The following is a 23330-nucleotide window of genomic DNA, read 5'->3' as shown; positions in this document are numbered from 1 at the left end:
TCTATTGAGATACAGACACAATATAAAAGATATAAGTTCTTTGGTTGTCACTGAAATTACATAACATATTGGCTAAATGAAAATTAACCAAATCTGCAACTTTGATATTGAATTGCATATTGTGTTTTAACAATGTTCATTATAAATTAACGCACATTACTGCAGTCATTTATTGGTTTATAAATGTTTAAATAGTTTGCTGTACTGTCAGTCCCTTAGTGAAACTCATTGTCACAGGTTTTGTTGATTATCCAACAATTTCTAGTATTTTGCTTCAAGGTTAGAAACCTGTATGTATTTTCTGAATGTGTAAATGTCACCCTTATCTCCAGATCAGTTTATTACCTATCTTTGTATCTAAAAAAGTTAGACAAAAAAGAAATAAATGAGAATAAAACAGCTGTATTGGATCAATTTCTTTACAATTGTTACATGGAGCATCACAACACTGAAATCTGTGAATGTAACAACAGTGAATTATTTTTCTTTTCATGGAACTGAAAAGTGCAACACTTGACATGAACGGTTTTAACTAAATTAATGCTTTTCAACTGCACTACATTTATAGGAAACAAAAAATTATTGATTATTTTGAAATGTTTTTTTATAATCTGTGCCTAATGCTTATAAGGTCACCTGCCAATTGAATGTATATAAATAATTATGCTTAAATTGTTTTTCAAATATTTTGTAAAACATGTAAAAGAAAAATCACAGCATGTGCATTTTAACTGCATTGACCAAGCATCTAATGTATGTAATCCTATGACAATCTTAACATTTTCACTCCTTCTTGTTTCCCCATTTTGCCATCTTGTTGTTAACAGGGGTTTTGATGAATTTGCTGGACTTCATGTATGCAACAATCTTCTCAAGGCTCTGACAAGCAAACAGTCCACATTTGAGTCAGTTACATTCTATATAATCCATAAACAAATCCATAAACCAGGAAGTATATCGCTATGTGAAATATTGCCAAAGATGGCGTTACAGGGACGCAGGACGTATGGCAAAGGAGACGCAGGGAACAACAGTTACATACGTATCCCGAGACTTTTTCATGTGTCAAAAGCATTTTGGTATGAATCAACATTTGCATACAGCAGATATAAGCATTTAAATCGAACAGTTTAGCACATTTGTTTAAAAAGTCTAGAATTTTATAATATTATCCTACACTACACTGGGAAAAATATGGATTTTTTTTCCAGAAAACTTCTTGCATAAAATTGATTAAAGCACTTTCAATGACCTGTATCTATGTATTCCAAAAATTCCCAGGGCATTGAATCCCCCCAGATTCACAAACTTTCAAGGATTTCAAGGACCCGTGGTAAGCAGAAGCTTTTAAAGCAGACATATCATGCTTTTAAATCTGTCCTTTTTACATATAAATCATCTATTTGTGGTCTATGTAAAGCGAAACTGCAATGCTTGGGTCTGAATTCCTCATTATTATAGCCCCACAGGCCCCCTTTCTACCCCTTTTCTGATGTGCATCTGAGAGCAACTCGTTTTGGTACTGTCTTTTTAAATGCACGTCATACCCTGCCCCCTCTCCAGGTTGCAGAGGTGACACTCGGTTAAACTCCACCCCGTTCGGCCATTTTTGTAGTTTTATAGCAGAGATACGATTATCTAGCTGCACAGAAACTTTTTATTTACTCGTTATTCACAAAATGTCAACAACGGAAGACTTGTCCATCCAGCCTTATATGTTCGCGCCAGAGTCGGAAACGGACTGAGAGGAAAATGAAGACGACGAACCTGCAGAACAACGTCTTCATATGTAGGTATCGCAATGGTGTGAGGCTGCAGCCTCCGGAGGTCGCATATCCAGGCTGCATACGTCATCAAGACGGTCTTATTTCAGAATATTAACAATTATAAAGTTGACTATTATTCTTAGTTAATCGTAAGTTGTTGTAATATGCTCATGACTTGCAAATGTGATGCTCAGTTAACTTAAACCAGGCTTGATGCCCAAAAGCGATCTCCGCAGGCTGCAGCCTTCGGAGTGAGAAACAGCACTGCTAAACCATGACCACCGTGTACTTTACTTTTTTACTTTAAGTTATAAACTGCTTACCGAAGTGCTCTGCTCGTCGTCTCCAAAGAAAGAAGTAATTGACCCCTCAATCAGACGAAGTCTATCGGCAAATCCTTCTTTATACTGGCGGAGATTGGTGAAGTAGTTATCCTTAAAGTGCCTCGGGCACACAAAAATGACTTTACCCACAGATGTGAGTACATTTCTTACGCTCTCGTAACTTCTGCATCCTTGAGCTTGGACTACAATATCGCAGCGAGAAATATAAAATGGCGGATTGCTCGTAGTGTTGGGCTGGAAGTCGATGTCCTTATTTAGCAGTTCCGCTGCAAATACTGTGACGTAATTGTTCAAAAAACGTAATAGATAATAGAAAAATCAGAACCGGTTGGAAAATATGACCAAAACAGAATATAAAGATATCAACAAAGCACCTGAAGAGACTAATTTCAACTTTTATGTACTTATAAACACTACAAATATACAACAAAATGCATTTAAGAGCCAAGAAAGTGGATTTAGCATGATATGTCTCCTTTAATTCCAAACCTCAAAGCGATCCATAAAGCACCGAAGATTTTTGAAGTCATCCAAGCATTCTGAACAAAACATACGGTGCTGATCCAACAACTCGTACATAATGAAGTCCACAAATGTGATCTACAGGATGAGAAGATGATCTCAAAAACAAAAAGTCTCCCAGTATATACTGCCACTTTCAAAGGACAAATAATGTTTAGCTACCATGCATTATCACAGTTTACCTTGTTTCCAGCAAACCACTTCCTATCACCAAGAAAATCAGACATCTGCTTTAAAATTCCCGGCAGTGCCTCAATGTAGCACGGTTTGAGTTTGTCCTATAATCAAACAGCAAACTATTATGAATAACTAGTTATCTTAACAGTTTACAAGAATCGTAACAGTTTAACAAATTCACATCATAAGCTGACACAGTCTTCAACCAGGTCCGTCGCCAAGGGGGTGGGGCATTAGGGGGCAGTGCTCCCCAGACGACACAGCGTTCCTCCCTTATCGTATGGCCGAACTTATTATTTAAGACAAAAAGGTAACGCAAACTTGATCCCTTTCATATACATATAGTGGACTGAGCGTTCTCTTCAGCAGTATTTAAACTTTCAGTATTTATTCCTTCGGCGCAGGTGTGCATTGTATGGAGCAGTCTTAAAATCCGATTTTGGCAGTTCTGTGCCATCATCAGCCCAGTCAGCTCATGTCTGACAAGCAAAAATCTACTTGAGAGCAAACATTAAGTTCTTATGAGATTTTACTTTTGCGATTAGCTTAATGGTGAGTGTAAATTAATATGCTACAGATCACGTTTGTTTATTGCTATCTGGTATGTATTGTTGTTATTATTATTGTGTGGTGGGTGGAAGACTGAAGACTCTTGTTTGCATCGTGTATACTGTAGGTGTGAGGTATGCATTTTATTGTCATTGTAAACTGGACAGCTTTGTGTTGGTCTATATCAAATGGGTTTTAGTTGTACAGTGTGTTTTTTCACTTTATTAAGTGTGCCCCCATGAAAACGAAATGCCCCTCATTCAACATAAATGAGCAGCAGTTGAGACTGTGGGCACTCACAAAGTTTCCATAACAGACTCGAAAAAAACCATTGCGGAAGTCCATTGCCTGATTTTCCAAGATGTCAACCCTCACCCGTTCCTCTTCAGTTTCCCCACCTAGAGTTACAATACAGAGAAACTATAACACACCCTGCTTTTCAAAGCTTAATCACACTGCTTTCAGAGATATTCCAGATAGCAAAATAACTAAATACTACGAAAAGCACCAATTTAAGTCCAAATATAGTTGTTATTAATAACTACTATAAATAAACTCACAAAGGTTGTTTTTGCGTGCAATGTATCTCATAATGGCATTGCTTTGGACAATCTTCGTGTCGCCGTCCAGTAGGTAGGGCAACTTGTGAAGAAATTATGGTTAGCAGTTGCATGTCATACCCCAACCAAAAAAAAAAAACTGTGACAAACCTTGGAACTTACATTAGGGAAATCCATTCCGAGTTTGTCCTTCTCATCAAACCAACAACTTCTGTCATAGTTGGGGCCTGCGAGGCAAGTAAATATGAATCATATCACTTTCATCACCTGCTGGATCATCATTATTTTAAAGGAACTTGTATTAAGCACAATGAGTTATAATACAAATCACATACCTTCACCGCAGGAATACAACTTTTCCTCATACTCCATGCCAGTGTATTCCAACAGCAGACGGATTGGTTGAGCAAGCTGTTAAAAAAACAGTCAAGAATTTTATTATAAAAACAAAGGGGCTTTCTCATGTAACCAGACATGATGCGCCTAGACCCATTTCAATTCACAAGTGGCAGGCCTGCTCGATTCCATGCGGTGCTGCGCAGACCTATTGATGTATGACATTTAAGTACTGCAAGAGCGATTCTGAAACTTTGCTGTCATATGCTGATATCGGTCTGCGCAGCGCTGTAAAATTTAAAGCCTGTAATTCAGGTAAGACAGGGGCATGGCAAATAAAGGCACATTGTAATAAGTTTACAGTTTAAACCTCAATGAACGCGTGTGTCCAGGAGAATTAAAATCACGGTTCGTCGGCAACCAATCAGACGGCGGAAACATTCGGCGGCAACCAATCGGAAGGCGGAAACGTTGGCAGGGCAGCCAGAGCTTTTATTGACGCTCTCACCGCTGGCGGTGTGAACGCACAGTAAGGGGATGCATTAATTTCACAATGATTTTAGTTGCTGAAGTGAAATTACTCAGTCAATATTAAATATATCAATTTTATATTTTCACAGAATGTTCTTTACATTATGTGATTTTATGACAGAAGCCAAACCAAAATAAGTACAAGTAGTTTGGTTGACAATTCGTGTAATGAACAGAGGTGGAAAGAGTAATAAAATATTCTACTCAAGTACAAGTACAGTTTCTTTATAACTAAGAAACATTTATGGAATTGATTAATGATTTTTACAGGTGAGTTTTGCACTTTTGAGGCAAAAATTAGGTCAGCAGCTAGTAAATATAATCGCTATATAAGTAATTGATGTATTGGTGGTAACATACATTATTTTATTAAACACTAATACTTAAATACGGCCAGGGATTTCTTTCATAAGATTTGAATTGAGGGTCTGCATCAGCTGGCGCCTGTCTCGTCCGTCTCCATGGTTCTTTTTGTGAGTTTAGCGCGCTGCGTTCCCGCGCCCATCAATCAATCATCCGTTGCGCGCCTTTATCGCCTCTTTTTTACTCAGTAAAGGATATGATTTAAGTTGTAACGAATACAATACAATACTTTAAAGAAAATATACTTACAGTACGTAAAAGTAAAATTACAGATTTTGAAAACTAGGCCTACTTAAAAAAGTAGAAGTACACAAAAAACTACTCAATTACAGTAACGCAAGTAAATGTAATTCGTAACTGACCACCTCTGGTAATGAATGTGTCACAAAAAATGATTACAGAAAAGAAATTATAATCAATGCAACGTTTTTAATAAACAACTTTCGCCTTACCCCGCGTATATCCCAGTAAGCCAATTTCATTACCATCTTGCAATCAGTGTTTGAACAGTTGTGTTTTGCGCCGCGCGGAGGTGCAGGAGGCAGATTATTGGGGGGTAGACCAGTGGGGTAGACACCTTGCGTGCTCGGGTTCTGTGCGATTGGACACACTCTGCTGTCAATCACATTCTGCACAACCAATCAGTTACGAGGGAGTTCCTAAATATCGTTGCGTTTTTTCAGTAGGGACTAGGGAGGAGCTTAGTTTTCAATCAAATTAGAAAATATTAAAATGTTTTGCAACAACGTAAAAACAATTATTCTATAAAAATAAATTAAAACAATCCAACCCTCTCCATTGACTTTATATTGCGAGAGGCTGCCTCCTTGTCATTTCTGGCTTATAACAAAAACAGAATAATGCCTAAAAGCTGCTGTGTGACATGGTGTACAGCTAACAAGCCAAAAAAACCAGAAATAAGTTGTTATAAGCTGTCGACCTCAAAAAAACGAGCGTTTAAAGACACAAAAGTGGAAACAGGCAACTTTTCATAGTACTCATATTAGTAGAACTGCGTCCACTAGGGGGAAACGTAGTCGGCGACGGCGATCCCCTTTTTTCTCCTTAAAGGCTGGGTTTTACAGCTCGACAGCTTATAAAAACTTATTTCTGGGTTCTTTGGCTTGTTAGCTGTACATATTGTCACACAGCAGCTTTAAGGCATTATTCAGTTTTTTATTATAAGCCAGAATTGAAAAGGAGGCAGCCTCTCGCAATACAAAGTCAATGGAGAGGGTTGGGTTGTTTTCCCCCCGGTGGGCGTGGTTTTCAAATTTGCATAACTGCGCTTTGTCTCTATTCAATACAATTCCCTAAATATCACATTTAGAAAAATAATGAATTAGGTATGAACAGGACCATTTAAGCGTCAGTATTTGTCACACATTACAAACAATTAATATTAAAAAGTATGATTTTTAGAAATGCATTTAACCACAATTTTAAACATGTTTGTTTAACAAATGTTAAAGATAAACAGTTGTAACGTTTAACATTTTTATTCAACATGTTTTTTTCAACATGTTTAAAACATCCTAAATAAACTATTTAATATTGCTGTGAAATGAAATTAAGCTTTTCTTTTCCTAAACAGGCTCATATTTTGTTTTTTGAGGCTCATTGAACAAAATCAAGAAATCACTGTTGACATGTGTGCACACTTCTTGCATTTTTTAAAAATGGTGCTCATTTTGGTGTCATGTTACAACTTGCATCCCCTGCATTCACTTCTGGATTTTCTGTCTAAATTCATCTGCTTAACATAGTATTTCATATACATTGAAAATAGAAATGAAAGCTCGCTTTTACTGTTCTGTGACTAAGGAAGTCCTTATCAGTACTGAAAATAGTGAGCAAAAATAGTTACTTTTCCCTTTTCAGGGTAGTAAAACACCAACATATACACAATAAATGTATTTAATTTGTGTCTATATATTGCCTTGGAACCAAAAAGTATGGGTCAAATTGACCTGCGAACAACAAAATCGTTATTATTTGTGTAAACAAACCCACTTCAAAACATGTCAGTGTATCCTTACTTTGCATGCGTGTCCATGGCCCTAAATGAGAAAAAGTGACAAAATATCTGGAAGACAAAGATAACTTTTATTTCATATACATTGTAAATAGAAATTATTTCTCACTTTTACCATCTTTGTCTGTAAAAGTCTTTTTTAGTGCTGAAAAGAGTGAAGGAGACACATTTTTACCCCATTTCGGCATTGTAAAACAGCAATATAGTAACAAACACTGAAAACATATATTTAATTTGGGTCTGTACAGTTGCTTTGGAACAAAAAATGTAGGTCAAATTGACCCGCAAACATCAAAATCGTTACAAAATTATTGGTGTTCACTTCGAAACATATTAGCATATCCTAATTTTGCATCCATGTTCATGGCCATAAATGAGAAAAAGTAAAAATTTCAAGAATAAAATCACGGGTTAACTGTTTTCTTCCAGCAGCTTAAAAATCTAAACGGGTCAAATTGACCCGAAACATAATACAAGGTAGTCAATATAAAGTGAGCACATATTTGGACCATAATGAGAGATGTTCCTGGGTCAATATATTTTACTCTTGAAAATAAAGGTGCTTCACTATGCTGTAGAAGAACTGGCTGAATGGTTTCATAAACCTTAAACATTCAAAGAACCTTTCTGTTTTAAAAAGGTTCTTTGTAGTAATACAAGTTTTTTAGATTATGAAACGGTATTAAATAAATGGTTCTTCTAGGAACGTTTGACTGAATGGTTCTTTGAGGAACCAAAAAAGGGTTGCTAATAGCATGTGTGTGAAGAACCTTTTAAGCACCTTTATTTATAAGACTATGCTTTAGAGCAGTGGTTCTTAACGTTATTCCCGGAGGCCCACTGCCCTGCACATTTTGTATGTCCCTTTTGTCTGACAGACTCAGTTCAGTTCATGGAGATCTCTTCTAATGAGCTGATGATTTGAATCAGGTGTGTTAAATAAGGGAGACATACAAAATGTGCAGGGCAGTGGGCCTCCAGGAATAACGTTAAGAACCACTGCTTTAGAGCAATATCATTTTTCCAATCAGTAAGTTTACTTATATGTAATGTATATTTACTCGGAAAGAACCAAGTGTTACAAACTCCCTAGTTGTGTAGAAGGTGTAGTAATTAACTAAGTTGTGTAGAAGGTGTAGTAATTAACTAACTAAAATGCTGTTTAAATGCTTATATGGAAAAGTTTTTTGTTAAATTATGGAGAGTTTCTCTAACTGCATTGAATATCTGAAATGTTTTCACAGCTGTTAGCCATGTACTGTACCAGTTGAGGCAGAGTTCACATATTTGATCATAGTCTTTATTTTGTTTGCAGCTAGCAAGTGAGGCAGACCACCATTATGGTACCCATTGAAAAACTGAGACAAGATGCCAAGAATCCAAACATGTCTGGATCTGAATGAACAAGAACTATGATGCTAACATGTCAACATTTCCGTTCATTAGAAACACGACTTATGCCTGCAAGCTGTTTACAGGAATATACTTTAGTTTCTAAAAACGCATGATTTAGACATATATTCATTTTATTTATTTCATATAATGCAATTATTTCCTTGAGAAACAATGCAATTTTTCTTATGAATTTAATTGGGTTTGTGATCGCCGAATGTGTGAAGATACAGACACCATAAAAAATCTAAGTTCAGTGCCAAATAAAGATGCCATTCGGAAATCTGGTAGTTGTGCAGCAACTTAAAACATGTCATGCCACAGGGTGGTTGTCACTAAGATTACATAACACATTTGCTTAATGAAAATTAATCAGTAAATTAACTTTAATATTGAATTGCATATTGTGTTTTAATGGTCATTATTAATTAATGCACATCACAGCATTTATTGGTTTGTAAATGTTTAAATTGTTTGCCTGACTGTCAGTCACTCAGTAAAACAAACTAATTGTCACAAGCTTTGTTGATTATCCAACTATTTCTAGTATATTGCTTCAATGTTGGAAACCTGGATGTATTTTCTGAATGTGTAAATGTCACCTTCATCTGCAGATCAGTTTATTTCCTATCTTTAACTGTTATATTTAAAACAGCAAACAGACCAACATAAATAAGCATAAAACAGCTTTATTGGATATTTTTCTTTTTTCACAATTGTTACAAGAGCATCACAACACTGAAATCTGTAAATGTAACAACAGTGAATTATTTTTCTTTTCATGAAACTGAGGCACATTTAAAGGCAACAAAGAATTATTGATTTGAAATGTTTTTATAACAGTGCCTAATGCTTATAGGGATGGTAAGGTATTAGCTTAAGCCAGGACTAAGCCTTAATTAAGAAACATAACTAGTTTAAACAAACATGCCTTACTAAAACATTACTTGTGTGCATTTTGAGGCAAAACAAAGGGCACTGATGTATTTTAAGACAAGTCAGTGCAATTAGTTTTTAGTTTGGACAGCTCTTACATTTATTGTAGTCTAGGACTAGTCTAATCCCTGTCCGGGAACCCCACCCCATAATGTCGCCTGCCAATTGAATGTATGTGAATAATTATGCTTAAATGTTTTTTTTTTCAAACAATTTGTAAAACGGGTAAAAAACAAAATCACACTGCAATGCATAACTGCATTGACCAAGCATTTAATGTATGTAATCCTATGATGCTTTAAACAACAACCTCAACATTTTCACTCCTTTTTGTTTCCCCATTTTGCCATCTTGTTGTTAACAGGTGTCTTCATGAATTTGCTGGACTTCATGTATCCTACGATCTTCTCAAGGCTCTGACAAGCAAACAGTTCACATCATAAGAGTCAATTACTTTCTATATAATACGTGCAATGCATTTGTTTATGGATTATTACGTAAACAATTATTTACAATTATTAAACTATTTAAACAGAAGCTTTTAATTCCAAACCTCAAAGCGATCCATAAAGCACCGAAGATTTTTGAAGTCATCCAAGCATTCTGAACAAAACATACGGTGCTGATCCAACAACTCATACATAATGAAGTCCACAAATGTGATCTACAGGATGAGAAGATGATCTCAAAAACAAATAGTCTCCCAGTATATACTGCCACTTTCAAAGGACATAATGCATGGTAGCTAAACATAATTTATCACATTTTACCTTGTTTCCAGCAAACCACTTCCTATCACCAAGAAAATCAGACATCTGCTTTAAGATTCCTGGCAGTGCCTTATTGTAGCACGGTTTAAGTTTGTCCTATAATCAAACAGCAAACTATTATGAATAACTAGTTATCTTAACAGTTTACAAGAATCGTATCAGTTTAACAAATTCACATCATAAGCTGACACAGTCTTCAACCAGGTCCGTCGCCATGGGGGTGGGGCATTAGGGGGCAGTGCCCCCCAGACGACACAGCGTTCCTCCCTTATCATATGGTCGAACGTATTACTTAAGACAAAAAATGTAACGCAAACTTGATCACTTTTATAGACGTATAGTGGACTGAGCGCTCTCTTCAGCAGTATTTAAACCACAGAAAAGGAACTACTAGCCTCTACAATGTAACTTTAAAAAAAATATCAGAACATTAAACGCATTATTTCATTAAGTGCAATAATAGAAAACCTAATAATATGAAACAAAATAATATTTCTATTAAAACTTCCCCAAAAAAGCCCCTATAATCCTTTCTCAGGCTCGACTCATTAAGTCTCCAGCAGCATAGCTTTCAATAAGTTTATATTTTGTTTTAGACGTTCTGTTTATTAAAATAAAAGTTTGGTTGTGGTTTAATACATAGTAGATATAAATGATATAAGATACAGTACTGTAGGTATACATATCACTTGTTATTCCTTCGGCACAGGTGCACATTGTATGCAGCAGTCTAATAATCCAATTTTGGCAGTTCTGTGCCATCATCAGCCCATTCAGCTCATATCTGAAAAGCAAAAATCTACTTGAGAGGAAACATTACACTGCAAAAAATGACTCTCTTACTTATTTTCTTAGGTCATTTTGCTCATCAAGAAAATGCATCTTATTTTAAGAATTTTTAGATATTTTTACTGAAAACAAGACAAAAATACTAAGAAAGAAAGTCATTTTTTGCAGTGTAAGTTCTTATGAGATTTTACCCCTGCTACCCGCCGGGATTAGTTTAATGGTGAGTAAACTGTAATACATTACAGATCACATTTTGTTATTGCTATTTGGTATGTATTTTTATTATTATTGCTTTGTTTGTGGAACAAAATACTTTTTCAACCCAACCCCAAAAACAAAATGCCCCACTGTTCGGTATGTTCTGGCAACGGCCCTGTCTTCCAACACCATAATAGTATGTGTAAATGAGCAGCAGTTGAGATTGTGGGCACTTACAAAGTCTCCATAGCAGACCTGAACGAAACCATTGCGGAAGTCCATTGCCTGATTTTCCAAAATGTCAACCCTCACCCGTTCCTCTTCAGTTTCTCCACCTAGAATTATAGTACAGAAAAACAATAATACACCCTGCTTTTTAAAGCTCAATCAGCTACACTGCTTTCAGAGATATTCCAGATAGAAAAATAACTACCGGTAAATAAATAAATACAAAAAGCACCAATTTACATCCAAATATACTTGTTAATAATTAACTATAAATAAACTCACAAAGGTTGTTTTTGCGGGCAATGTATCTCAGAATGGCATTGCTTTGGACAACCTTCGTGTCGCCATCCACTAGGTAGGGCAACTAGTGAAGAAATTATGGTTAGCAGTTGCATGTCATACCCCCCCCCCCCCCAAAAAAAAAACAACTGTGGCTAAGCTTGGAACTTACATTAGGGAAATCCATTCCGAGTTTGTCCTTCTCACCAAACCAACAGCTTTTGTCATAGTTGGGGCCTGCGAGACAAGAAAATGAATCATACCACTTTCATCCCCTGCAGGATCATCATTATTTTAAAGAAACTTGTAGTAAGCATGATGAGTTATAATTGAAATCAGATACCTTCACCGCAGGAATACAACTTTTCCTCATACTTCGTGCCAGTGTATTCCAACAGCAGGCGGATTGGTTGAGCAAGCTGTAAATAAGTAGTCAAGAATTTTATTCATGAAAATAAAAGGGGCTTTCTCGTGTAACCTGACATGATGCGCGTACGCGTTTTGACTCACAAGTTGCATGCGTCGTGTTGAACTTCACGCGGCGTTGCACAGTCCTATCGATGTATGACATTTAAGTACCGCGAGATTCTAAAACTTTAATATCATATACCGATATCGGTATGCGCAGAGCTGTATAAAATGTAAAGCCTATAATTAAGTGTAAGACGAGGGCGTGGCGAGTAAAGGTACATTGTAAGTTAACCGTTTAAAATTCCACAAAACGCATGTAGAATATTATCTACCGTACAACACGCATCAACAAACTCAGATCAGCAATGAACCGTTTAGCAAAGAACAACAGCTGTTATCGATTTATAAAAATTTGATAACGGTCGACAAAGTTAGTTAAGTTAGTACAGGAATCAGAATCAAACTTTCTTGATAGTTTACTGCCGTCTGGTCTGCTAGAAGCGTCTGGATTAATCAACTACCAACGATTTAACAAATGCAAACTGTGAAGTTCATGTTGATTTGACAGAAGCCAAAGTACAGTAAGCAAAAGTCTGGTTGAGAAGCCGTGTAATGAATCTTTCATAAACATGTATTGCAAAAATGAAATTAGAATCAATGCAATGTTTTAAATAATAAATAACTTGCGCCTTACCCCGCGTATATCCCAGTAACCCAATTTCATTGCCATCTTGCAACCAGTGTGTGAGCAGAACAGTTGTGGTGGTTAACGCGGAGGTGCAGGCGGCAAAATAAATGGGGTACACGCGCTTGCGTGCACGAGTTCGCTGCGATTGGACGCAATCTGCTGTCAATCAAATTTCGCATAACCAATCAGTTACGAGGGAGTTCCTAAATATATGGTTCACGCCCTTAAGGGCTCTTTCCGGTTCTCAAAGGCTGCAGCTTCCGTAGGTCGCATTTGCAGGCTGCTTACGTCATCAAGATATTTCAGAATATTAAAAATTATAAAGTTGACTATTATTCTTCGTTAATCGTACATTGTTGTAATATATGCTTAAGACTTGCGAATGTAATGCTCAGTTAACTTAAATAAACCAGGCTTGATAACGTATGCGATCTCCGGAGGCTGCAGCCTTTGGATTGAGAAACGGCCACTGTTTGAAGAGGTTGCCATAAGGGTCTTTCCAAATAAAGAGATACGTTGTCTTTGCTATTTATAGTTATTAAAACGTATGACATTGTATTTTTGATTTCATTATATGAAAAAACAGTATCTGGGTTTTAAATCAATTTAATGGTGTGATTCATTATGCTTTTCTTGTTATTTAATGTATTTATATATACTCTTTTTATGTTGTTAGATTGTAAAGCACTTTGGTGAGCAGGAGCTGTTTTAAATGTGTTTTAGAAATATAACTGCCTTGCCTTGCAAGGGAATAAGAGGTGATCCAAATTACAGAACACAAAAAAAAGGTCAGAACAAAGATGGTGAGCCGTCTGCATTTTCGAGGCCACAGGGTTGATCTCTCTTTACAAGGTGACTTTATTCCAAGTAAACTTCTTAAAATAACAACCGAAATTTTTATAACAATTTATACAATGCACGTATGAAAATAAAACTTTTTTTCTATAGTCGATTGTGTAACTGTAAATAACTATTTTTGTCATTAATATTACACCAGTGTCAGAATGCTTTTGTAAAAGATCCCTGGAAGAAATTATTAAAAGTGCTATAGACATAAAAAGTTAACAGCGATCATCAAGTAAAAAAACTCGACGAAGCACAGATGCTCTGACAGATATTAAGCTGTATCATGTAATGATAAATGCAACAAAAGCATCCAAACAGAAACATTCAGATTTTGATGTTTTAATTTTGAGATACAGAGTACATCAGAAAAAAATAAACTTCAATTTGATGTTATCATTTCTGATTTACAATAGCACTAGTAATTATTCTATTACATACATATAGAAATGGATAAGTGACTCAATACATACACAATAATAAATACCACAATAATAAACACATAAGAACATATTCTTTAAAATCATCAATATAAATGCAAATAAAATTGACATGATGATAACGGCTCATTGCAAACATGCTCTTGGGTGCATAAGCTCACATACAGTACAGTAGCCAAAGAACCAATGTTTATGGCTATTAGTGGTCAATCTACACCAAATGTATCTATGAGAGTGTAAACCATACTAATACTGGACTTTAGATAATAAAGAGTGAAACCTCAGTAACAAAGGATGTATTTTCTGGGGCTCCCTAAAAACCGACTCGGTCCTCACATTTTGTTGGACCACAGATCGTTCTCAGCTGACTGTATATTCCAGTTTGCAATTTAAAAATGTAATTGTGTTTATTTTGAAGACAGTGTTTGCATTACATTTTTGTTCCATTTTGCTTCCAGCAATCGGGACTTTGAATCTGATCTTCACTTTTTCTTTAAAAGTCAAATACATTTTTCCTCTCAACCTGTTTTTTTTTTTTTTTTGCTGAACCCCTGTGCGATCAAACTGGTCAAGATTTCCCTGAATCACCTTTCACTGTACACTTTGCACTGGTTGAATAAATCAGCATGACACTCTTAACATCTGGCCTGTCCTGCACCCATGCACAGCGGACCCTGCTCCTCACTGATCTCCAGCTCCTCTGACCGCACAGCCTGGGTGATCAGATTCAGTTCCTCGCACAGCGTCTCAAAGCGATACGCCAGACGGATGTCTGGAACATTGGTACGTCTGATGTCATTTCCTTCCTGTCCCTCTTGCATATAATGCGGTCCAAGCCAGTAGCTCTTCACCTGGACAGAGAACACTGCATTAGACACAATTCTAATTTCTAGTATATTGATTTCAAAATGATATAGGAGACCAAGGGAAGATTGTCATGGTATGATAACGAATAATTTTTAAAGAATGATTTGTGATATTCTTGCAAGTGATGAAACTTGATAAGAAACTGTACAGTAACTGTAAGTGCTTTGCATTGGCACCTTGTGAGAAAATCCACTCATAAGAACACTGTTTCGGGACAGCTCACACATATCACAGGAGCTCAGCTTCCACACCTGTGCTGCAATACTGTACTCCTCCATAAGAGGCTCCTGAAACAGAGAGACCATATTGCAGACCACACAAAGAAAACGAACAGTTACACCAATAATACCTTACTAGGGAAGGTAAAGTTTAGTCTTGTTTTTCTCAGATCTGGTCTGGTATGGTTTGTTACCTTTGTGAAGTGGAACTGCAGTGGGTCATCAGTGGACAGGGACACCATGAGACCTCTAGACAGATACTCGGGCAGTGGATTTCGATGGTAACTGAGGAAGAGGCTGTTGTTGCTCAGTGGGGACATGGCAATGCCAATTTGAGCCAGGTAATACAGGTACTGCAGTACAGGAGCCTTAGGGAATAACACAAACACACTTCATTATCAAACAATGTGCTTGTGAGCGGGTGATAAGAAACGCTTTTTAGCTCTGACCTATCTATTGTGAAAGAATGTTAAAGATATGACATGGAAACTGCTTTGTCATTCCTACAGTTGGAGAACAGACTGTTTAGAGTGGGTGTGGTTTCAGCACAGACAGCGGCATGCCTCCAGTGCTTGAGAGCAGATAATGCGGTCTATTTTTCCAAGATTTTAATAACTTATTTTATCTACTGCATTTTTCTTTGGTGTTCAGAGTTTCTTTACCTTTCTCAGAAGCAGACCGTGAGAAATATTCTCTGACAGCATAAATCCAGACACCAGGTGGTGAATAGGTCCTGCCTCTCCACAGTGTGGCCGTAACACAAATATATTCAAGTTTCTTTGCCTGTTGGGAACAACAGCTGACATTAAAAAGCAGTTCTGGAGCTATAACCCCTTTTAATTTAGACCAGTGAATGAATGAAAAGAAACACATTTTTCATTTTATTTTAAAGGCACATTATGTAATTTTTGTCACTAGAGGTCACTAAACAACAACAACAGCTGCACCTTGGTAATGCTGTGAAACCGCGTGGAACGATGAAAGTAGGGTTGTGCTGATAGATGATACTGTTGTGTATTATTTACAGTCTTTAGACATATGGCCGATAGTGTTTTTTTAACTTCATAGATTCACATTAACATGCACATTGTGTGCTTTTCCTCACACGAGAGGGTTTGTGGGCTTCACTTCGTGCGAGATAGCTTGTAGCATGCTTGGATTCCTTCTCGCACGCACCTACACTTAATGCACGCATCTCGGACTTTGACGCGCGTGGCATGGACACCTTCTAGCACCTGAACTTATAATGGCATGACTTAGACTCTTCCTCGGCTCACACATGAGCTTGTAATTCACGCGGCTCTGACATTTCCTTGCACTAGATTGGTTGTTAGGCATGCAGGGGTTTAAAACCAGTGAGTCTATTGTCCCTGGCACGCAGGAAATTTCGGCGCGCCTGGGTTTAAAGATACGCTTGGATTGATGGCATAAGTTTTAAGAGTGACAGTGTTGCCCTTACTGTAAATCTGCTTCTTTTTTGTCCAAAAATCAAGTGCATTGTCACCAATGAGTAAAAAAATGAACAAACGAGTAAACTATTGGCCCACCCACCGATACTATTGTGTAGGGAGTAGAGCACAGGTACGATCACTTCCAGTTGGAATTCACCCATTGTCTTCAGATGTAATGTCTTACAGTACATATTGTTCATTTAAAGTGTGTATCTGTAAAAATGCCTAAATCTATGTTTTTATACTGTAATTAAAAACTTGTGGTGTACTTTGTTGCAGCAAAGATCAATTACCTGCGCAGATGGTTGAGTACCGTCATATTGGCATACATGTAGTACAGGTAATAGGAGTATGGAGGATTATTCTCCTCGGTCCAGTTGCCAGGTTTTGGGCTGTCCAGGTTAAAGATGTGATGTTCAGGTTTAGATTCATCATCCACACTATCAAATCCAACAACCTGAGAAACACAGCGACATTGAATCTGACAATCAAAATATTTGTATAATCTCATACTGTATGTTTATCACTTCAATGCAGAACACAATAATACAGAAGTTTGTTGCAAAAAAACAAACATTTTAAATGATCCTGGATAAACCAAGATTATTTTATTTAGATTAAATCAGTACAAAACTAATTTAGGAAAAAAACTGTTTTAACCATGCGTTAATCTGGGTGTCAAAACGTATGATTTTTCATGACCTAGTAAGTATAATTTAGAAGCTTCTCATCAAAAACAACTTATATTTATTACTGGGAGAGTGCTTTTACTATCATGCTTTATGGCCAGTTTTAAGAGATAAAGGATATTTACTCTAGGATATTTAGCTTTTGTACTCTATTACACACAAACAAAGAAACTCACGTGTTGCAGGAAGAGATGCAGCTCTGGATGACTGCTGGGGTGAACAGTGACCTCAAACAGAGGCATAAAAATGTTCTCTAGCATCTGCTGGAAATTACACAGCTGCTTTTTGGTGTGGTACACATCACTACAGAGAAGAGAAAATGGTCTTAGATGCATTTAAATTATATATACTTTTGATTGTACAGTAAAACTTTGTTACAATTTTAGCTGCTTTGCGATTTTGAATATTTAGGAATCAGGTTGGCTTTAAATATCAAATAATAAATTCTGATTTTAAATAATGTTTGCTACTCACAACAGTCGTGGCACCTGCACTAGCCATCGCACATTATCTGAATAGACTTTGTATTTCACAGCCCACTTGGCCAGTTTATCCCATTCATCTCTGGATCGGCCATAGATTGAAAGACGCAGTTCAACATTCTGATACTTGCTTTCCTCCAGGTCCGCCATCACTTCCTAAAATGCACCGACGTTAAACTATCAGCAGGGGGCGCACATTCAATGCCAATATTGACACTAACCACCATATGTTGCTTACAGAACAGCTGGTACCTTAATAATGTGCCCAAAGTATTTCCCCTCAACATGGTTGTCTGTCTTGATAAAGATTTCTCGGAGGATTGACTCTCCAATGGGGTTGTACTTGGCATTGAATTTATCAAAGCGGTGGAATGTGTTACGGTCCTGTGAGAAAGAGAGAACATTTTTTAATATCAATAATAATTGTAAAAGTAATTTGTTTTCTGTTTATCATTATGGTTTATGGGCCTATTAACCTATACAACTTTATATTGCGACACAGTGTATACAATAATGAACAACAGTCCATTCATAAGCTTATTTATTTAAGTTCTAATTTAAGTTTAAACCCACTGAGCTTGTGGCAACTGCATCTGCTCTGTGCAACATATTTTTAGTGTGTCCCAGATCCCTCACACAAGCCCACTGTAATGTATAATCCCACTTGATATTTGCCTTGACATCTTATGTGTGTGAAACAGCTCTTCTTCTTTATACTCTATTAGGTTTAGTTTAGTCTTGCTTTTTATTTTTGTGTATGCTAAATTTATTAATCCTTTTAAATAGCTGGCTTGTGTTATTGCTATAAGTCTTTTATTTCTATACATGAAGATTACAGATGCAACACCCGGTGAGTGTTTCTGAAATATTTTCTTGAATTTTTTATCTGGCTCTTATGTTTAGGTTTGTTCATTTCAATTTAATGGCAATGACAAAGTAATAAGTCAGTAATTGAAATGCCTTATTTTAACAAATGTCAGTTTGTTTGCTGCAAAACCCTCTAAGTGCATGCAAGCTTTTTGACAAAAAACTTCACTTAAAAAAAAATCCACTGCTTTGGACAAGACCTAGTTAACAGGTGCAAAATCGTAAAATATTGCAAATGATGAAAGTCAGAATTCTAAAGGTAAAATGAAGAAACTGAACCACACATTAGGGGGCGCTGTGATGCATGTTGCTGCCACATTCGTGTTGTGTTTAAGTCCAAGTACTCACAAGGGACCCAAGTTTGAATATGATCTACGGAAGTTGTTTTACATTCATTCATCGTGCACTTAAGGGCGTTTAATGGATTACACGAACAAAGTGGTATTCCTGAGTGGCTTGAGGCTGGGATTAAAGGGATAGTTCGGCCAAAAACGATATTAAACCCATGATTTACTCACCCCCAAGCTGTCCGAGTTGCATATGTCCATCGTTTTTCATACAACCACATTTTCGGATATTTTAGAAAATATTTTAGATCTTTCAGTTGATTAAATGTAATGTTACGGGGTCCACCCATAGTCCACGACCTTCAAGTCCAAAAAAAGTGCGTCCATCCTTCACAAATTAAATCCAAATGGCTTCAGGATGATAAACAAAGGTCTTCTGAGGGTAATCCACGCGGTGTTGTTGTAGAAATATCCATATTTAAAACTTTATAAAAGAAAATAAATACCTTCCGGTAGCGCCACCATCTAAGACTCCTCTGTATTCAGGAGAGAGTATTAGCGTAGTGTACGCACTTTTCTTAGTGACGTATGACAAATTCGGAGGGCACAGAGCAGCAGCAGAGTAGCCTCCGTAGGCTGCGTAAGCACTCATCCTGACTGCGGACACGACTAAGATGGCGGCGCTACCGGAAGGTAGAGCTGTAATCGGGCCTTAAAAGTTAGGCCCGAAATGTCCGGAGCCCGACAGAATGCAGCCCGAACCCGAACGTACATTTAGATTGACAGCTATTTAAAAGCCCGAACCCGTTTACAGCCCGACATTATTTAAATGTGCGCACACACACAGCTTTTGTCAAGAATGAGAAATTTACACAGGTTTTAACATTATTTATTCATGACTAATAATCTACACGCCACTTGGAAGTTGAAACAAAGAAATAAAATAAGTCATCTGTAACATTGTAACATCTCATTCTAAATAGGCTTATGCAATACACTATAAATATGCCAATAAAATTATTATTTCTTAACGAATTAAATTAAGATAATACATTCTGAATTAAGATGGGTATTTGGCAATAACGAAATTAAGAGAAAGGCTCCGCGGGATTTGCGTCGGCACTTCTCTCCATTACTGCCAACATTAGTCTATATCCTCTGTCTAAATTATGTATTTAAGACTCGATTCATATTTAGTTATACATTGAAAAACCTACTCACCAAGATTAGGCTACATGTTTTTGATGAGGAAAATCATTAAATCCAATCCACTGTAAATGAATTCAGCGCGATCCTGCGCTACTGATTGAACTTGAACGCTCATTTACCTCACAAAGCCGGAGCGCAAGCCCGAGCCCGCCCCGAGCCCGTGTAAAATGTTAGAAAGGAAGCCCAAACCCGCCCGAGCCCGTCGGGTCCCGACGGGTTCCGTCGGGTTCGGGCAAAGATCTTCAGCTCTACCGGAAGGTAGTTAATTACGTTAATAAAACTTTAAATATGGATATTTCTACAACAACACCGCACGGATTACCCTCAGAAGACCTTTGTTTATCATCCTGGAGCCGTTTGGATTTAATTTGTGAAGGATGGACGCACTTTTTTTGGACTTGAAGGTCGTGGACTATGGGTGAACCCCGTAACATTACATTTAATCAACTGAAAGATCGAAAATATTTTCTAAAATATCCGAAAATGTGTTTGTCTGAAAAACGATGGACATATGCAACTCGGACAGCTTGGGGGTGAGTAAATCATGGGTTTAATATCGTTTTTGGCCGAACTATCCCTTTAAGTGAATTTGAAGCGAAAGTATTTGATGAACGTATACATGCTGAGAGCATTCGGTTAATATCAGCATCTTATTTTTGGTAGAGGTGGCGTTTAGCAGCTTTTGCATCTGCATCTCTTCATACTATTTAGCAGCCTCTGCTGTTCTTACCGCGTGCATATCCAGAGTGTCTACGCTGAGGTCAAATGCTGTTAGGTTCATGCTCTCAAACACTTCATTTAGGGTCTGTCCCCGCCCCTGTTCCACATGAACGATTTCTCCTGGATATTTCTTCATGGCTCTTTTAATAAAGCGCAGCAAGTGCTTTTGATTCATACAGGAGGAGGCATGAATGTGTGTGTCCACCTGAGGAACAATAACACGACAAATTGTTAGGAGATAGATCACAGATACTGTAGGCCAGAAAATCTGTGCTGTTTTCTACATTTTGACAGACAACTGACCTTCCTGATGTTGTAGAAATCACGATGAGGGACCTTCTTCTGCGCAGCCAGCTCTTTCATCTCATTTAAGAGAATGTGCATCTGAAACTTGGAGCTCAGATACTGCAGCCGGCGATAGCAGAACGATTTCCTATTGGAAAATGTAACAATATAGAATTTAAATATGATTTAAACAATATTGCATTACTGATGTAGATGAGATAACAATGAAAATGTGGTTGTGGTTATTTTGGGCAAGTAGGTGGCAAGTTTAAACTGAGGTCGGTGTGGGAGCATTTTAATCCAGCAAATGAATTCACTGTGTAAAGATCTCAGGTTTCCAGAATGAGCAGTAATTTGATCATCATCTCCTGAACATGCTGGATCAAAATGGATTAAACCTGTTGAGCTGAACTTACACGGGCCCATTAATGATGAGGGCCATCATCATGTTCATATCAGCTATGTATTCCTGCAGGTCTGGGTACGGCAGGTCCAGTTCTGAGGAACTGATGAAGAAAATTGAAAAATAAATTAAAACAGCAATTCTATATAAGAACATGATAACTGAAAAGATGTAAAAAAAAAAATATTACATTGATTGGCTCTTTATAATATATTATATATTATAATTGATTGACGTAATAAATTATAAATTATTTAAATATAAAATATGTTTTCTCATTGTAAGACATTTTGGATAGAAGTGTATATTAAATGAATGAATGCAGTGGCGGCCGGTGACTTATTTTATTTTTAAGTTCGTCACAACATGTATGTAGCCCGTCATGTGTGTGGTTCCTTATTTCAAAATATGTGTTCTGCGCATCTAAAGGGTATATGATAAAAGAGACGCTCGCGTTTGCCAGATACTCGGATAATATCATGCGTAATCAGAGTTTACTGTTAAGGAAGTGTCTTGATTGTATTTTTTTTTAACGTGAGCGTCTCTTTTATCATAAACGGTTTTGATGCGTGTGCAGCAGGCACTTATTTTGAGAAAACATGTTATGCACATAATTCACATGACGCAACAAACACATATTTTGTAAACACAAGCAACACACATGACACTCCGAACACTTATTTAGAATTTGTGTCCCTCGGATGAGCAGTCACAAGCCGCCACTGAATGAATGTAAATATCATGTAATGTTCAACTGACATCTTTTAAAAGAACAGTTGTTAAGCAACACAAAAACTCACTTATGCGTGTACACATGAACAACACCATCCACCATCTTGCAGGTGTAGCCCATGTCCGGTGGCATGCTAGCAGGGTCTAGATCCTCATACGGGTGGGTTTTTGAAACAGGTGGGTGGACCGTAGCATCTATGGAAATACACAAAAGATTCCAGATGGCTCTGTTTTGTTATTGAATCGTAAAACTAATGTGTACTTTTAAAAAATAGTAAAAATAATATTTCTAAAGAAACTACAACTAAAGAAAAAGAAATATAAATAAATAATATGCTGTGGTTTAACACAGTGCATGGTTTTCAAACTGGGGGCCACGAGATGGTGCCAGGGGGCCCCAGTTTTATGGCATTTTATGAAATACATTAATTTATCATGAATTCTGTGTAATTAAACCTAAAAAAATAAGGCTACTAACCAAAAGCACTACTTTTTTGTATAATTTAGTGTTTTTTTTTAATTAAAAAGTATAGTTTTAGAACAGTTTTTTGTCACAAATTTTCTTTGGGGGGCCGCGCAGGAATGCACAAAGGGGGCCACACGCTGAAAAATCGTTTAACGGACGATAATGTGGCTTATAAACACATCAAAAACCTATTCAGCACCTGTTTTCTGCAATGAATCAAATTGAATGAAATCTCCTATAAACATGCAACTTTTACTGTCTATTATTTTTAACTATTTTACCTTAGAAAGATTAAGATACGCTCACCTGCAGATCCAGAGGTCTCGGGCACATCTTCATAGGTGTTAGGGTCCAGAGGTCGATCACCAAACTCCTGCAGGTAACGTGCTGTGGTTCTGCAAAAGCTCTGCATGGACAGAGAGATGTACTTCTCTCTGATAAACAGAGCTTTAACTACACATTTAGCAGCATCTAGTAGATCAGTGAATGGGACCTAG

At 37.0% G+C, this 23330-nt stretch overlaps 3 protein-coding genes across 6 annotated transcripts in view; all 3 read right to left on the bottom strand.

Moving 5' to 3' along the window:
- Positions 1 to 6: 6 nt before the first annotated feature.
- LOC135729400 (glutathione S-transferase Mu 3-like) lies at positions 7 to 5679 on the bottom strand. Its single transcript, XM_065247042.2, has 8 exons — positions 5601 to 5679; positions 4254 to 4329; positions 4081 to 4145; positions 3919 to 4000; positions 3659 to 3756; positions 2815 to 2910; positions 2600 to 2710; positions 7 to 879 (listed from the first exon to the last, which is right to left on the bottom strand). Exons 1-8 carry the CDS (start codon positions 5634 to 5636, stop codon positions 784 to 786), a joined length of 660 nt encoding a protein of 219 aa, XP_065103114.1. The 5' UTR covers positions 5637 to 5679; the 3' UTR covers positions 7 to 783.
- A 3569-nt stretch (positions 5680 to 9248) lies between these two features.
- On the bottom strand, positions 9249 to 13027 carry LOC135729397 (glutathione S-transferase Mu 4-like). Its single transcript, XM_065247038.2, has 8 exons — positions 12881 to 13027; positions 12119 to 12194; positions 11948 to 12012; positions 11779 to 11860; positions 11506 to 11603; positions 10282 to 10377; positions 10065 to 10175; positions 9249 to 9927 (listed from the first exon to the last, which is right to left on the bottom strand). The coding sequence occupies exons 1-8, from the start codon at positions 12914 to 12916 to the stop codon at positions 9832 to 9834; spliced, it is 660 nt and encodes a 219-aa protein (XP_065103110.1). The 5' UTR covers positions 12917 to 13027; the 3' UTR covers positions 9249 to 9831.
- Positions 13028 to 14261: 1234 nt separating this feature from the next.
- ampd2b (adenosine monophosphate deaminase 2b) overlaps positions 14262 to 23330 on the bottom strand; it is a 34084-nt gene continuing 25015 nt past the window's right edge. For all 4 annotated transcript variants that reach the window (XM_065247037.1, XM_065247033.2, XM_065247034.2 and 1 more), the window contains exons 6-18: positions 23140 to 23326; positions 22436 to 22562; positions 21649 to 21738; positions 21251 to 21380; positions 20958 to 21152; positions 18117 to 18248; positions 17857 to 18020; positions 17559 to 17685; positions 16987 to 17150; positions 15905 to 16025; positions 15437 to 15610; positions 15201 to 15311; positions 14262 to 15008 (exon numbers count right to left, since the gene is read on the bottom strand). In XM_065247037.1, the coding sequence (XP_065103109.1) occupies positions 14793 to 15008; positions 15201 to 15311; positions 15437 to 15610; positions 15905 to 16025; positions 16987 to 17150; positions 17559 to 17685; positions 17857 to 18020; positions 18117 to 18248; positions 20958 to 21152; positions 21251 to 21380; positions 21649 to 21738; positions 22436 to 22562; positions 23140 to 23326 (1938 nt within the window). In that variant the 3' untranslated portion in view covers positions 14262 to 14792. The remainder of the gene's footprint in view (positions 15009 to 15200; positions 15312 to 15436; positions 15611 to 15904; positions 16026 to 16986; positions 17151 to 17558; positions 17686 to 17856; positions 18021 to 18116; positions 18249 to 20957; positions 21153 to 21250; positions 21381 to 21648; positions 21739 to 22435; positions 22563 to 23139; positions 23327 to 23330) is intronic.

Source organism: Paramisgurnus dabryanus, chromosome 11 (assembly GCF_030506205.2).
Source record: "Paramisgurnus dabryanus chromosome 11, PD_genome_1.1, whole genome shotgun sequence".
Lineage (NCBI taxonomy): Eukaryota > Metazoa > Chordata > Actinopteri > Cypriniformes > Cobitidae > Paramisgurnus > Paramisgurnus dabryanus.
The sequence above is the reverse complement of the archived record's forward strand: the minus strand, read 5'-3'. Positions and strand labels throughout refer to the sequence as shown.